At 37.5% G+C, this 16,687-nt stretch overlaps 3 protein-coding genes across 5 annotated transcripts; 1 reads left to right on the plus strand and 2 right to left on the minus strand.

Annotated features, from left to right (window-relative positions):
• Positions 1 to 813: 813 nt before the first annotated feature.
• LOC145907909 (growth factor receptor-bound protein 14-like) lies at positions 814 to 10,033 on the plus strand. 3 transcript variants are annotated; one of them, XM_082995017.1, is made up of 18 exons: positions 814 to 945; positions 1,337 to 1,433; positions 2,104 to 2,202; positions 3,495 to 3,621; positions 4,131 to 4,242; positions 4,488 to 4,535; positions 5,281 to 5,446; positions 5,880 to 6,001; positions 6,159 to 6,248; positions 6,669 to 6,803; positions 6,927 to 7,040; positions 7,239 to 7,334; positions 7,834 to 7,923; positions 8,303 to 8,450; positions 8,679 to 8,744; positions 9,011 to 9,098; positions 9,300 to 9,393; positions 9,619 to 10,033. In XM_082995017.1, the coding sequence occupies exons 2-18, from the start codon at positions 1,379 to 1,381 to the stop codon at positions 9,763 to 9,765; spliced, it is 1,797 nt and encodes a 598-aa protein (XP_082851143.1). In that variant the 5' UTR covers positions 814 to 945; positions 1,337 to 1,378; the 3' UTR covers positions 9,766 to 10,033. The 3 variants fall into 3 exon arrangements, with proteins under 3 accessions (XP_082851143.1, XP_082851144.1, XP_082851145.1); XM_082995018.1 differs by having other exon boundaries at positions 2,107 to 2,202; XM_082995019.1 differs by lacking the exons at positions 814 to 945; positions 1,337 to 1,433; positions 2,104 to 2,202 and adding an exon at positions 2,249 to 3,327.
• A 252-nt stretch (positions 10,034 to 10,285) lies between these two features.
• Positions 10,286 to 11,503, minus strand: LOC145908640 (E3 ubiquitin-protein ligase RNF181-like). The gene has a single exon (XM_082995957.1). The coding sequence runs from the start codon at positions 11,483 to 11,485 to the stop codon at positions 11,033 to 11,035; it is 453 nt and encodes a 150-aa protein (XP_082852083.1). The 5' UTR covers positions 11,486 to 11,503; the 3' UTR covers positions 10,286 to 11,032.
• A 946-nt stretch (positions 11,504 to 12,449) lies between these two features.
• Positions 12,450 to 13,033, minus strand: LOC145909113 (uncharacterized). Its single transcript, XM_082996420.1, has 3 exons — positions 12,918 to 13,033; positions 12,762 to 12,855; positions 12,450 to 12,687 (listed from the first exon to the last, which is right to left on the minus strand). Exons 1-3 carry the CDS (start codon positions 12,974 to 12,976, stop codon positions 12,544 to 12,546), a joined length of 297 nt encoding a protein of 98 aa, XP_082852546.1. The 5' UTR covers positions 12,977 to 13,033; the 3' UTR covers positions 12,450 to 12,543.
• Positions 13,034 to 16,687: the final 3,654 nt, after the last annotated feature.

Genomic DNA, 16,687 nt, shown 5'->3' on the forward strand with positions numbered 1-16,687 from the left:
AACTGGTTAATATGTCCCACAGATTCTTGTGTGTTGAGCTATATATGGCTCTTCGGTGCAGTTGTGATTGACGGGTGTTTAATAATTCCACTTAAAGTTGCTTTAAGTATATTTGAAATTGATACAAGTGTTTGCTTGCCCTGGAAATTTTTGTAAAACCTTGCGGCGGTTGCCTTCCATCAGTCTGGTATTGTCAGGCAATAAGTATTCAGTTGTTTATTTTGGATCATATTATTCCATATTAAATCATGTAATTAACCTACCCTGTTTGGGCTAGGTTAATTTACTTTTGTTTGTTTCTATAAGTAACAAATCAATTTACCCTTTTCATCTAACTTAAAAATATTTGGGCAATGAAATTAAGTCTTGTGTACATTATGGTGAAACTGTGGATATTATAAAACCACAGTTAGCATTCATACATTCTGTAATTTGAGGCAATTTTGTGCATTTGAGTTAAATGTTGGTTGGTTATCTGTGAAGTAAATTGCTTGAAGTTTTCATAATTGGCTGAATAGAGATTGGTTGTGTCAGGTTATATTGACTTTCTCAAGATGACTGGTTGGTGTTAATCTGTGTAAACAAAGTCATGAATGGAACACAGACCGTTATCACTTCAGGGTTGTGAGACTACACATCTCTGTGGGGAAGAAAAAGGCATGTCACCAGTTTTGTTTGTTTTGACTGTCTGCTTATCGGCTCCACTCCAATATCTGTCAACTCGTGGATTGCCGAACTGACATTTGCAGCAAACTTCATTGCTGGGTTTTTTCTACCATGCATCTTTTTAATTGATTTTATTTTGCTGTGTGCAGAGGTAGGCAAAATACATGTGACAAGCCCTGAGGCTTGCTTCGTTGAGGATTTAATTAAAGGTTTGGAGCAGTGCGTGGGCAGTCACCTCTTTCAAGTCCTGCAATTCAACAAACTTCCTATTGTCGTGAGGTAGGTAAATTTCACTCCTTGTTTTTAACTCTATGAAATAGGAAGTTTATTCAAGGGTGGTAAATGAATTACAATTAAAATCCTTTTTTCTATTTTATTGAGAGAATTCTAAAACAGTGCTTTCAATTGTCATTGAAAGTATATATCTTTTCTTAAAAATATTTTACAATAAAACTTTTTGACCCAAATTATTTTGTGTCATAATAAGCACGCAACCATGAATGTGTTTTTGCAAAAAATTTAGGTTCAAATATATATAATCCATCCATGCACTACTGCCAGTTGAAAAGCACCGGCTTTATCAGATACCGTCACGTTTTGAAACCAAAGCGTCCATAATTACGCTTGTCGTTGCCGGCTGACTATTAAACGCAGCCACTTTGTCGTGTAGGTCAAGTGAAACACAACCGCTGCTAGAATCACTTCCCAGAAAATGGAACCTTGCCTTGTTGTTCGAAAAGACGACATCAATGGTTTAGGCACAAAAGGTTTGGAAACTTCTTGTCTCCATTGACGTAAAACACTTGCCACGACAGCACTCGAGTTACTCAACACTGTGTATGCTAAACAAAAGTCACACTTATTCTCACAACTATTCACTCCCAACTCTGTTCGTTGCTGCACCAATCTGTGTGATTGTGCGTGGAACAGGATTAGGGTTTTTGCAGTGGTCGTTCAAGCATCACTTCTTACGTAAACAATCACTTACCATGAAAGCCATCCGTGTCTGAAGTTGTGTGCGTGGTTTTTGACCTTTCACCTAATAACTGGTCTGCTGCCTTTTAGCTAACAAAGTGAACACGTTTTACAACTTCATGTGTAATCGTTCCAACCTTGTTAACAACCAATATATCTAGATTCGTGTTTACTTTTTGTTAATGTCAAAGAATTTGGACATGTCTCTTTTTTACAGAGACTTTTAAATGTAAAACGCCATGAAACTTTAATTTTTTTTCAATATAATTTGTAACAGTTGTGCAAATTACTGTAAACAATGAAATCAACTGGTCATGTATACTCCTAATTTTTTGACCACTCTATTATTCTTTGGGATTTTAATTAAATCTAAGACTGTATTATATTTATAAAATTATATATTTCATATCACAGAAAATCTTTACTGCATCTCAATTTTTATGTGTTTATTTTTATTCACAGCAGATGATGATGTTGATTTGGAGTCGTTAATACAACAAATAGACAGTGGAAATGACGAGTCTTCGACAACAGACGTTAGCAGCTCATCTGGGGGAGGAGGTTGGTGACCAGTGTTATTTGCCAGAATGCCAGGGGTTCTAATTCCATTTAAATTCTATTTATTTGCTCCTCACAACTCTTCATTCTGACTTTTTTTGGTTAGGTCAGTGGTTCTTTTTTGGTCACTTCCCTCTGACATTATTCAGTATGCCAAGATTACTTTTGTTAACATAATGACCATTATTTGTTCACAATTGCCATTGTAGCTAAATTTAATAAATGCTCTCATAGTCGCATTGAACCAATATATGACAAAGATTTTTTTACACACAAATACTGAACTTGGATAGGTCACTGATTCGTCGCTAGACGTGTAAATCTGAAGTCTTTTGCACCCTTTTGCCAAGTTTAAAAACTCTTCTGCTAGTTTTTCAGGTTTGGTTGCGTTTGATAAAATGACATTCTACCTTAAAACACCAGACAATTAGTCTTTATTGCCCATAAAATTATTGGTGATTCTGACACTTTATCAAAGTGTTGCATCAACTTTGATGAACCTTTTAAACCTGTGTATAAAATTAACATAAGAACATCAAAAAACATTTGAAATGTTGAAACATAACCGCACAAGTAGTTGGTGAATACCACACAGGTAGTAAGGAAGTATCAAAATACTTCCTAATCTTTAATGTTGTGATTGACGCTGCTGAGATTTTCTCCTTTCTGACTCATCACTGAATCATTCACTTAATTGACAAAAACTCAGGTCTGCTTGTTTGCTGGTGGTTTAATGGTTTGTGTTGTGTGCGTGCTTTTGTCCATGTGCGAGTTTAAGACTTTCATGGTGGTTTTAAAGCACTTCTCAGTAATCCTTAATCAACGGTGTTATTAAATTTTTTATATTACGCTTAAATTGGGCGTTGGGTAATGAAATTATTAAATGAGGAGCTTGGTTTTATTAAATGAAAGCCATATATTTGTATCTTTGTTTGTTCGTTAAACTTACCCGATCTCTCTTTGCTTGAGTAATTATTTGTCTGTAAATATTATGATGTCTCCTGATTTAACAATGAATTAATTTTTTTTGCAAAGCTTCCTTTGTTTTTTATTATTTGAATTTAAATGTGGAATAAATGTGAACTTTGGAAGTTGTTAATTGTTGTGTTACTTTAAAGCACAAGTTGTGTAAGTTTAATTTGTTACAATCTACTAACACTTGTTTGCAGTAAAAAGGAGTGTTTTGTCTTAACTTTGCTACAAAACAACGTATGCACGGTTATAATTATTACAATTCAGTTGTATTTTGTTGTTATATGATCAGCAACAAATGTAGCAGAGGTTTGTTTGTTCAGAAACCAACATTTTCCACACGAGTAACGAATCCATCACCAGCGAAGAGGAGACCCACACGTCGAGTAAAGCAAATTTCTTTGAGAAACATTTTCTGAAATCCCTCCCAGTTGCGATCCTCACAAAGCGGTGAGTGTTGACAGATTTATTAGATTCAACAAAACCTTTTTTGTGAATTGTTGCTGTGACATGTTATTAAAACGTACCCTGACACTCCACATTTCTTATGGTTTGGTTCTTGTGTGTTGTAAAAATATGTCTGGCCATGTTGGATCTTATCTGGAAAGTTTTTTATTAAACTCCCATTTTGTGTTTATGGAGTGTGGTATTAGCAGAGAGAGTGGTTTCAAATAACCTTTGATAGTATAATATATAAGTTGTGTGTTTGTGTAAAGGGTGCATAATAATTATATTACATGCAGCTTTGTTGAGAAACAACAGATATAAAGACCATTGTTATTTTATTGCTCAAATTTGTGTGTGCAAATACCCACAGGTGTCCAGGTTAAGAATCAAGCCAAACAATTTATATTTTGACAATTAACAACTTCACGAATGAACAAAAAGTAAAATGGCATGGGCACTGATAAAACCAAAATGATCATCGAGTGATGATAATAGTTGATTATTATTTGCAGAAAACTTTTTGGTTCCCACTCTGATCTTGCGTCATCCGCCCCCCAAGCCTCATCACCGTTATCTATGCCTTCCACCGCCCATCCAAACGACCCTGCCTTATCCAAGAGAAAGGTAGTACTTATTGTTAGTGTAGATTTTTATTTAAAACTTTGTATACTTTGTTGCATTTGCCCGGGCTTGCATAGAATAGAATGTAAGCTTTGCAGTTTTTGCAGTAAAATATAAAATAATTTGTTGTACTAATTGCAAAATTACAAAGATTTCCATAGCAATTGTTCAGTATAGTTATTGGTTATTTCGGGGTTAAATTTGTGTTGAATTCAAGCTAAAATCCCACCATTTTATATGTGTTACAGAATGAGCGAACTTTGTCGTGCAAAATGCAACGAAATGGAACCAAACTGGTAGGAAGAATATGTGATTTGTTTTAATTCGGTCAGAATGATGTTCTTGTCTGGTTGTAAAATGTTAGTAAGGAGTGGGAAATATTTCTAGCAGAGAGGAGTAAGTTTGTGGCGGTTAAAAACTGTTGAGCGAAAAACGTTTCAGATTCTCAGAATCAGAGTTAAGTAACAGTGTAGCTACACAATGACCATCTGTAACCGAAAAATTTTACTCTGGCAGAAAAAAGTACTCAGCAACAAGAACACAAAGAGGTTATGAAGATATTTTATTCGTTTTGAGATTATTTGAAAGATCATAAGGAGTTCAGAATATCTTTAGACTTAGAAACCGTTAATATTGTTGGATAATAACTGAAATGTTGCCCAGAATCACCGTTATGAAGTTCCCAAGTTAATACAAAATCACAAGATGGAGGTGGAGTGAGCCCTCATCATGTTCTTATTAAATATTTCTGTCAATGTTTTTGGCCGTGGAGCTTAAACTTTCATTTGTTTTAATTAAAGTTTGGTACAAAATGTCCTTGCTTGTCCTTATAAAACATTTATTTAACTTGAGCTTTAAAAGTTTTTAAAAAAAAGGTTTATGAAAATCAGTCCAAGCTGTAGAAAGAATATGAGTAAAGTATGGAGAAAGTGACTCATCCTGACATAAATTTGATTGAATAATTTGTGATGTAACAATGACCTGACAATCGGACACTGTGACCTGAACAAGAATTCAACAACTTCCTTTCATCATCGTTAGGTGTTCTGGAATATCTGGATCACCGACTTGGGAATTTGGAAGGAATTAGAGCTTCCTCATTCGTCTACGTGTGCCCTGTTGTTGTTCAGCATTTTGCGCAAACTGGAAAGATCACCTGACACAACGACGTGGTCGGTCATCGAACAAAACACAGACGCAATGCTCGGTAACCTCAGACTTTTCCCTGTTTTATTTCACAATTACACATTTCTTGACGAACATTTTGTCAAATTTGGTTAAATTAAGAAAGCATAGTTTTATTTTCTGGACGTACTAACATGTTAATTGCCAGGGTGGTTTCTAACTTTTTAAGGAGTGTCTTTCTGTGCCCTGACTAGATTTGGAGAACTCTTGTAAAGGTTAAAATCCAATTGTAATTCTCCTCCAAACTTGTAAACCACCATTCCCCAGTGTATGATCTGTGTATATATATGGATAATACTAACATTTGTAAATTGGTGGATTGTAAATATCAGTGTTATTGGTTGTGGGTTTGGTGCGAGCCTTCATTAATCACATCCATGATCTACCAACCTTACGTCTAATCCCATATACCAACTTGCTTGCTTTACATTTGATGTAATTTCGCTTTGGTTTAGAACGATTTATCGAGGATTATGAAATAATGGACGATATATCGATCAACCAGGAGGAAGATACAATATGTCGATTGTGTCTGAACAAAACCCCATCAAAATATAGCATTCTTCAAAACCCCGAGGTTGGTTTCAATTTCCTTATCAGCAAGTTACATCGGATGTTGTGGATAATCAAGTTCTGCTTATAAATAACTTTGTAATCGCCTACGTATTTATTGGGGATGGGGTTGTGTTCCTTCCTTTCACAACTTACACTGAATGATGATGTTTGTATTACAGCTGTGCTTACCCGCTGATATGTTAACATTTCCCGCCAATTCTTGCCCTGCCCATGAGACTGCAGACAGTGTTCGGAGACTACAGATGCAGGTACTGATGACGTCATATCAACAGTAAAGTTAAATGTTTTTTAAACAAAACAGCTCCTTACTGCACCACAAACACTAGCAACTAACCACAAGGTCAATTGTGTGTTATTTCTTCAAGGGGAGGGGTCGCCACTTGGACATAATTGTTCAACGTAAACGTCATTATTTTTTTGTAATTAGTTTGGTTTCGTAATATGTCGGTCACTGATGACGTCACTTCAACGTCGTTGTTTTTTGTAACTTGTTAAATGTTCGTCATTGATAACGTCATCGCAACGTCATTATTTTTTGTAACTTGTTTAGTTACGCAATATATCGGCCTGATCAGCTTCCGATATATTCTTAAATTCGGTTTCCGCTTTTAAGAAAATGTTTAAGTCAAACCCCAGACAGTTTGCGTGAATTGAAAGTTTTTCCGCAGCATATTCTGACGAAGACAGCCCCGGAAATGTGTGGTTGGCTTCACGTTCGAGATGTTGGTAAAAGCAAATGGAAGAAGGTGTATTGCGTTCTACGTAACTCAGGACTTTACCACAGCAACAAAGACACAAATAAGGTGACGATAGAAGCACGCTTTCAACTGCGTTTGTTTTATTGAAAGATTCATCCCATGAGGGAAACGCAATTTGTTTGGATTAATTTCCAAAGTTTTTTTCTTCAACTTTGGTTTGTTCACCAGGAACCGCACAACCTGGTTTGTCTCGCGGAAGTACATTCGGCTCATGTTTGGTTTCCGATCGGCAACAAGAAAATGTGCAGCAACTCCCCGACCAACTTCGCATTCTGCCTCAAAGTAAACCAACAACGTCATAAACTTTTTAAATGAACCGTATATACGCTCATCTACCAAATGGCTACAAAATATATCTACATACTGCTTAGGGGAGGTTGGCAGCAAACAAAAAATATCAAAAAAACGCTCATGTTCCCACTTTTAGTTTTCAAGATAAAATAACCCGACGATATTTTCAGCTTTTTTATATTCCTACAGCCACGGTCGTTGACGAGCGGTGCGCTCATCCGATGGTTCTGCGCCGACACGAGCCACTTGAGGGCAGCATGGATCGCCGGTTTACGCCTCACCATGGTAACCGCTTGCTATCAAGTATATCAGAAATGTATGGAGCAGGATTTTTGTTGAATCCAAGTTTTGCCGCAAGGTTCAAATCCACAACATCCCGATATATAAGAACGTGGTTAAGTTCATTCAACCTTAGGTGTTCTTTTGAGGGTTTTAAATCCACTTTTTGCTTTTGTGTAAAATTGTCGTTCATCTCATTGGATATAATGTTGTAACCAACAGAAGATCAGGGCAACCGCGTATCAATTTGTGGCACGTCACTTCCTTCAACCTAAACATGACGATGTGGTTTAACTACGTCATTAAAACATCAAGTCCACCCAAACTTTCTACTCACGCCATGAGGCGAGCGGGGTTGCACGAGGTGGCGAAACTCATTAGTTCACAAACTTCTACCTTTCCATTGCATTCACAAATGTTTGCGAGTTGTAACAAAATCTGTATCCAAGCAAAAACACACCTCGTGATCGTAAAGCAAGCAATTAAACACCTTCGTATTATTTAGAATGGGAGTCGATTCTACGAGTCTTACGTAAGCGCGAGACGCCAGATTCCATCCAACCTCGTGAGGTCTTCAAGTGATCGCACAATCAGTGTAAGATATAATTCCATAACTCCAACTTATCAACTTATTAGTGGAGACTTTTTCTTGCATATTTTCGAAAGTTATTGTTGTTCGTTGCCGAGTTGCATGTGATGATGCATTTTTGTCATTTAAAAAAAATATCGTTTTCACGGTTGAGTAAAACGTTTTTTTTTCCAAATTTCACGAAACAATCACTGGGCATTCTTCCCACAAAACGAATAAAGCGTTTCCCTGGAATTTACCGATACTTGACTACACTTTTCCTATTTGAAAGAAGTTGGCAATCTAAAAAATCTTTCCTCAAACGGCCTGAAAACGATTTAACAATTGAACAAACAATTGAACTAAGTCTGCTTTGAGTTTATGTGTCTGCGTTGACGTTCCACAGAGACAGGACGGGGGTTATCTCGTTCCCATGGATTTCCGCGGTGCGACCGGACGCGTTATAAAAGATCCGCGGGAGGTCGCTATGGTCGAGTTGGAACAACAAACTTCGTGGAGGAGGAAACTGATTAACCGCACTTTAGCGTGCTCCGGTTGGTTACGTTTAATTCCTTTCTTAGTATTGACACGTCTTTGATTTGAGAACTTGTTTGTGAGATGTGACGTAATACGAAATATTGCGGCGAATGTTCGTGGAAGAAATAACTTCCTTCCAAGTCGCGCAATAAAGTGTTTACTAACATTTGGTTTATCCTAACATTCTTAACCAGTTGAAATTTATAAATCGTAAACAGAATTTAACGTAACCGTTTGTTTGACAGGAATGGACCGTACCGGTTACGTTGGGAATTCTGCCCCTCCCCGGGAAGCGGCTTGGTTTACTAGAGGTCAGTAGAGAGCATATCTGGGATAATGTGATCTTTTATTGTTGAGCAGCAAAGTTAACAAATTTTCAGTTTATTTCGTTACAAATCTTATGTTAATGCCGGCACAATTTCCGGTGTTAATAATCTCAAAAAACATTTTGTGCATAAATTCCACCAGTACTGGATTTTTCGAAAAAAGGGATACGGTTTGATGCACACGTTGTCATGTTTGTCCCATAACGTAAATTTTGACCGGGGTCATGTGAATATAATGGATATTTGTGCAGCAATCCATCAAACCCAACCCTGGTATTATGGCAAGATATCACGGGAAGAAGCGAACGAAGAAATCCAACGGAACGGAAACATTGACGGGTTCGTACTGTGACGTCACTTGAAATAATTCCATGCTTGTTATTGCATGACGTCATGTTATTGTGAAGTTGTGACGTCAGTCACAATTCATCTGTCCACTTTTTCATGTGAAAATGGGATTGTTTCCAAACATTTAAAACGTATGGGAAACGCAGATCATTCAAGCGTTTCAAGAATGTAGTTTTTATTTTGTTCGTGCAGAACTTTCCTGATCCGCGAAAGTCACTCGATACCAGGAGGAACGGTGGTTACCCTATGTCACAACCAGAAGCCACGTCATATCCCCATCACTAGGGTGAGAAAATACATGAAATCAAACGGTGCAGAATTGATAAAAGATTATTAAGTTGACCCAACCAGAGAAGTTTGAATAACTGTGACCCAGAGTCTTCGATTTAACAAGTTTGTGATGGTTGGAGTGAAAACAATGGTTTTCTTGATTCAAACTTCACGTTTTTAAGATTTATGTTGTTGTTCGTTAAACTTCTGGGTTGAAACAATAAACCTACTACTGTCCCAGGTTGAAAAGAACGGAAGTTGTTTCTACACAATCGACAACGGCGACACCCGCTTCATAGATCTCATCCAGTTTGTTGATTTCTATCGATTGAATCGCGGCTCGCTCCCCTGTCAACTCATCCACGATTGCTCAAGGAGTTATTCGTAACCTGACCGTCCGCTCATCCGACCCGCGAGCGATATTTATTTCCCAACCTTTTTTCCGGCCCACTGTAGTGCCCTCCCCCCAAATCAAAGGTGCCCATCTTTCGTCTTGTAACGTTCACTGTCTCTTGCCGGCAAAGTGAAAAAGAGGCTCTTTGTGTTTTTATATTTGAGGTCGCAGTGTAAAAATGTAGACGATCCCCATCCATTGTTTTATTTCTCTTCGCGGCCGTGGCAGGCAAACAGCAATTGCCCAAATAAACGTTTTCACAAAACAATTTCTGTGTCTTGTCCAAGAGCTGGCTCAACACTTTAGGACCCATTTTAGTATTCAATCTACAAAATCAAGTTTGCATTAACACCTATACTAAATCAACAATTTCTGTGGTCGGTGACCCATGAAGATCTACTGGGGGCCAACATTAAATCGCAAATTGGATTTTTTGTGATTCAGGTTTCCACAAAACCAACTTAAAATTTTGCAGCCTATTCAGCAAAAATATTGTCCGACCAGGCCTGGGGGGAGCTTTAAGCAACTATCCTGCAACTAATGACCTGAATGCGAAGACAAGAGGGGGGCCTAACATAAAATCACAAATTTAGGTATACTTTTGTGATTCAATTTTGAGCTATCAACACTTGAACATTTTGATGCTTTTTCAACTAAATTTTTCCCAGCACCAAATGACCAGCTGAATAAGAAGGGCAAAATGCAACAAAAATGCACCAAACACGCTGAAAATCGCTCTGGCAACAGCATGTGACTCCCTGCTCTTTCAACCATAAATTTAACCCCAATGCATCACCGGTTGCCCTGCGAAGTAACTCAGTTTCTCTGTGACAGAGGAACAAGATGGGCGAAACTTATTTAATAAGAATACTGATATGCCGTCTTAAACTTTAGTTCAAGCTGTTTATCGTTAAACTGCCTTTGATCTAAAGCAGCTCCTTAGGCCAAAATTGACACAGAAACCAAAACCTCATGTGGTTTGATAAAACCTACATGTGATTGTGGGACAATAAGGTGTGCAGAAAGCAAACCAGCCCAACATTTACCAGGAAGGAAAATTCAAGCCAAGACTTGCACAAGGGTATTTATGCTGTTTAGCAATTATTGAATAAAGTAAAAGTCGCAGAGGAATGCATTTTTCATTTTGGGTTTAAAATACAGATAATGTGATTGTAAGAAACAGGAAAAAGGTTATGGAACAATAATATTCTCAAATAATATAATTTAAAATTCTTCCACTTCGTAAAATAATCAAAAAAAATCATCCAAACATTGAATCATGGAGTTGATCAACACGATATTGTCGTTCCTTTTCTTCTTCTTGTTGTTTTTTGTATTCTTCGTACTCCGGGTCGTCTGTCAAAAGTTCATGGCGACATAATGGACATGAGTTAGTTTTCTCCAACCATGGAAGTAAGCAGTCTTTGTGGAAACAATGGGAGCATGGCATTTCAATTATGACATCATCATATGGTAGAAGACAGACAGGGCATTTGTTTTGTTCTGTATTTTCTAATTCATCTGCTTTTTTTCTTGGCAAATCATGAACAACTTGTTTGGAAGCTGGAGGGGCGAGTTTTTCGCTCATGGGAATAAAATCATTGAAAGGATTGTTGCTAAGCAGGTTCCTTAGCAACTCCATTAAATCTTGTCCTTGAGTAGAAGGTGTGGATTCTGTCGGCAAGCAATCATGTTCGTCAAAGTAGGAACTCATTATCTAGGTAGGATATTATAGACCTGACACAAAAACGCACAGTTTGTCCAAAATTATCCAGTAAACTTGTAAATAATGTAGATACAAATATACATTACAAAAACCCTGATGTAAATCAAAATCATTTTGTTGATTGCACAGATATGTGGTGCTTTCCAGTTAAGTTTTTGCATGAATTGAATTATCGCATAAAGTCATTATTCTGAATTCTGATCTTATGTGGAACACAACTAAAACGTAATAATAACAAACAAAGCCGGGTGCAGTGGAATTGATAGAAAATATAAAACACTTCACAGTGTTGGTAAGGCTTCTTTTCTGATGTTAGTATTTTGTTCAAATTTTAGTTGTTTAGTTTATTTTGAGCAGATTTTTAGTCAGAGTAGCCTGGTTTTCTGCTTTATATTATTCAAATAATGATGATGTCAATCACTTTGCTTTGCAACGAAGTCTGCAATATTTTTTACGCATGAAAGCTGTAAATGTTTTCAAGTTGTTTCAATGGTCATTACACCTGTCCTGCTGTTGTGCACGCAGCCAATTTAATCACTTAGTTACACTGTTACAACACTAATGTTGGCCACAGCCGCGTTCGAAACGTCTGCTAGATAATGTACAACACACTAGCTTTGGCTTTTCCATTCAAAGATTCTGGTGTATTTTTCCAGATATTTCGTCGCTTTAACTTCCAACAAAACATGATTTGACAAAATCTGTTGCGGGAAAGCACCTGATTTTACGCCTCAGTAACTTTTAAACATTCAGTCTCTGGTTTAATGAAAGAATGCTAAACTTTTAGTATTCTATGGTTTCATATTCTCTTTCTACAAAATACGAATCTGAGACATACAACGCCTTTAATAAAATCTTCTACAGGGTTATGTCGGCGCCTTAAATTTGATTTGTGAAAGTAACTGCAAAAATTTGCTCTTAATGCTAACAACTTAAACCAATCGCATTCCTTTGTTTGTTTATTGGACCCAATGCGAAAACACGTCGAAATACGCTAAAAGCTACATTCATGTGAGTATAAACTGTACGATTTAGGGTTGCTGGAGTTAAATTCCGCCGCTCTTAGCTGCTTGCCTCACGCTGCTCTGACACTTCTGACTCACCGCCGCAAGGTGGCGCATGAATTCCACGAACGTCACGGAGCCGTCATTGTCACGGTCGAATTCACCAAAGTTCAAAGCGCCGGAGTCCTGAAGTAACACAAAGAATATTCTGAGGTCTAATATACCTATTTATATAGGTGGCTGTTATGATTTAAACTCACTTTACTGAAGTTTTTCAGTTCTTCGTTGAGGAGTTCTTGCAACTCCATCATATCAAGCTCGTCATTTTTGCCTCCTGGACTCTTGGCAGCGTACCTACGTCACAATGCAAAATGATTACATCACAATTATTTTTTGTCATGATACGAGATATTTACATGAAGAAAGTTTCGGCGAGAAGAACAAGAGCTTGCTCAGTCTTGGTAAGCTGCGACATCTTGCTGTTGAAGAACAAACTTACAAAAAGCTAAATTTGGGTTAAAAAATTGCTAATGGAACAAAAAATTGTAACTTTGAATTCAATTTAACAAAGTGACACACGCATATAAACGTCTTCTCTCCCTAATGCCCGAACTTTTCATGCATTATTAATGAGAGCGGACAAGCGCGACCTGTGGGCCTCGGGTTTAAACAAATCGAAATCTGAAACCCGCAAATGGATGTGTGAAATACCTCAATATCTGCATGAACAAATCTGACCTTTGTACAGCAATCCTGTTAGACTTTTCATTAATCGTGTTTGGTTTAAAACACGGAGAAACAAATTACTGCTCATATTAACCCCGATACGATGTTTTGGTCTCGTTGAAAGAAGAAGAATTTTCTTATTTTCGTTTCAAACAATTAAAATAAATAAACGAATATTCTTGAAGAAATACGATTACATCAATTGTCAAAAGACCAGGAATTATATTAGCATTTAAATTTGTATTTACTTTGGCAAAATACAAACAATTAACTACGATTTGACAGCAAAAAGCTAAACTGCGCATGCGCGCAAACCTCCAACCTCATGCTGCAGTACCACAAAACAAATGCACCAAAACCACATTCTGAATCGATCTGAAACCCACTTTCTATCCCAACTTTTATTTAATCTTTTCTTTTTTCATTCCACGCAAGTTCCAATTTTAATCATTTAATTTCGAAAAAAGGTATTGATTTTTGCCAGCACAATATGGCGGATGACGTAACGCAAAGTGGGTCAACCCCTAAATTGCAATTAGTTTAATTTGTCCTTTCGTTGTTTTCTCGAACTAACTTGTAATTAGTTAAGTTGATTTCAATCAATACTTGCTCAGTTTTAGTCGATAGATAACAGCAATTGTTTCCCTAATTAAACTCCCTGTTAATTGTTGGTTGCGATCTATTGAACAGCGGTTCCATTGCAAGATTGAACAGCATTGGAAACAACATATTGAACACACGTTGAAACCCTAAACTTTTTTCGATAATGGTTGTTGCATTACGTATATATTCCCACTTCACACTATGCAATGCTTACTCATGTTCCAGTTTTATTATCAAACAATGGAAAACAAAAAGAATCCTTCTTTAACCACAATCCACATTGTTACAATAACACATCGATGTTGAAACGACGTAAAAGTAATGCCGACTTAAAAGTCACCTGTATTAGTAAGTTGTACATGTCTGGCCTGTACCCTACACAAAAGCAATTACCCAATGCCGGTCCTAATGCCGAAGGAGCCACGGCGCCCGCTTTACTTTTCTCATGTTATGAAAGAAGTCGTTACCATGTTGTTACGAAATACCGCAGATTTAAGCTCACAATAGAGCCACCTGGTCTCCTGCCAATGGACAAAAAGATAATTAAATTAATAATTCATGGTTTCGTGCGGCAGGATGTGTGTACCATAACAACTCGCCGACCGAGACGACAGTGGTTATTCACAACATCGCATTAGGAATTAATTCCCTGGAAAACCTCCCAGGGCAACTTGGGGTTTGTATAAAGAATGGCCACGTTGTCAATGTTGACTACGTCACTGTTACCCTACTGTACAGTTTAACATTGGAAATTGTTTTCGCAATGGTCGAATCCTAAGTGGCGTTGCAGTTTTACCTGTGGTGTATTCGATCCGCTTATAATTTATTATGATGTATATTTACCTGCTTTACCAGCAGATAAAAGCCTTTTTCGTTCGTGTGACGTTTAATACACACAAATTTGTTACTGCAAGATAAATTCGGGAAGGAATGACCAAATCACGAGGTTTGTGACGTCACAGTGGGAGTTTGTTGCAAATTTAAACACAAACATGGGTGAAAAGATTTGTGTAAAGGAAAAATTCACCACTGGCTACATTGACCTTGCTTTCATTGTGTAGAAATGTCTCCCACACTTGTCAAACTCAATTTTAATCAATTCTTTGTTGAAACAAAACTCTACGCAGGGAATCTCAATTATTTCCTATATTCGTACAATAGTGGGGGGTTGTACACTGCATTCAAGTCCACAGCAACTATATAGAGAAAAAAGAGCCCAAAAAGCTCATTGAGATATGGAGATAAAATCTTGTTGTTTCTGGTAAAAAACTTGGGTGTCAATTATAAATATGTTTAAGTGCATGTGACATTGAAAGTCAAAATCAAGTCTAAAAGATGATCAAAGGTTTTGACAACTTTGGCGAAAAAAATAGCTTACGGCCACAGGTTTCTGAGATACAGCTGATCAAAGTAGCGTTTAAACCGTTCCGAACGAAATCGTGCGATAGCGAGATTATTGTTGCGTGACGTCACGCTTGAATCGTTCGAGAGCTGCCAGCGAGGCTTATATACGTAGAAATGGAAAACATTGTAAAACTGCTGGTTTAGTAGTTTTTCATTAAACAAGAGCACAACAAGTGAACAATGGGTTAGGGAGACAAACCGTCAGTGGTTTATTTATCGCGGAGGTTAATTCTTATTGAAGCAGTGCCGTACAACTATACCTTTTGGTTTGACGATAATCAGAGACAAATAAGCCTTTGGTTTGTGAAGTCACTGTGGCATATTTTTGTATGATGTCACAGCCTACCTTGATGACGTTTGAGGTAGCGTAATTTGTGGGATCTATTCGAGATTGACAATATAAGACGCTTTTCCTATGCAAACAAGGCATTTTTTTGACGCGAACGCCTTGTATGACGTTAAATTCGCAGCAACGAAAAATGTTAAAGATTATTGGTCACCGCTACTGTTTTTGTGTAGTTTTCTACATTTTTAGTGGACTTTGAATCTGACGACGCAATCTGAAAAAAAGTGTTTTATTTTGTGTAAGCTTTTATCAACAAGTAAGGTGCTCTCGCACTGCCTGGAAGAACTTCATGTACCACAGTTTAGCTGGGAAGAATGCCTTGGTTCTACCAGTACAGAAATTATTAGCCTTGCTAAAGTTCAATAATGGATTATTGACAACAGACACAATGGGCCGACGTTTCATTTGGGGCAATTTAAAAATCCAATCATTTCTATTGTCCTGTAGGGAGACGGAGTCTCTAATTAGACAGAAGTTAATCAGTTGTCTAATAATCATAGTTTTGTTACGTATTTAAATTTCCGATTGAATACAATCCGTTGGTTCAAAAACATATAAAACGAACAAACATTCGTGCAGTTTGAACAATGATTCTAATCTAAACTGAACTTTGCCTATTAGAGTTGGATGCAGTAAAAAGTTTCTTTATAAAAACATAAAAGTAGTGAAATACGTGCCATACTGGACCCATGTCGGTGACACGTATATGCGCCATAATTGGTTCCATGCCGGTGACACGTATATGTGCCATAACGGCCAAAAACCATACTGGAGACACGTAGGAATGCCTCACACCATGTCTGTCATTCTGGTGCCACGCGGCCTTAAATTCGGTGACAATTGTGCTACGCTGGTGCCATGTGGCCCAAAATCTCTTCTATGTTTGCCATCCTGGTGCTACGTGGCCCATGTCACTTTTTCTTGTTCATGATTGCAGAATTTGGTTTTGATTCATTTGTAGCAGAAGTTTGGAGATCAATTGCTGCGGTTGTAGCTGGATTTAGTTTGTAGGAGGTCGCGTGGGTTGTGGCGTGGCTCGTTGCTATTGTCCTCGTTGTTGCTGTTGTTGCTGTCATTGTTTTGTTGTAGCTGTCATTGTTGTTATGC

Source organism: Ascidia mentula, chromosome 7, assembly GCF_947561715.1.
Source record: "Ascidia mentula chromosome 7, kaAscMent1.1, whole genome shotgun sequence".
NCBI lineage: Eukaryota > Metazoa > Chordata > Ascidiacea > Phlebobranchia > Ascidiidae > Ascidia > Ascidia mentula.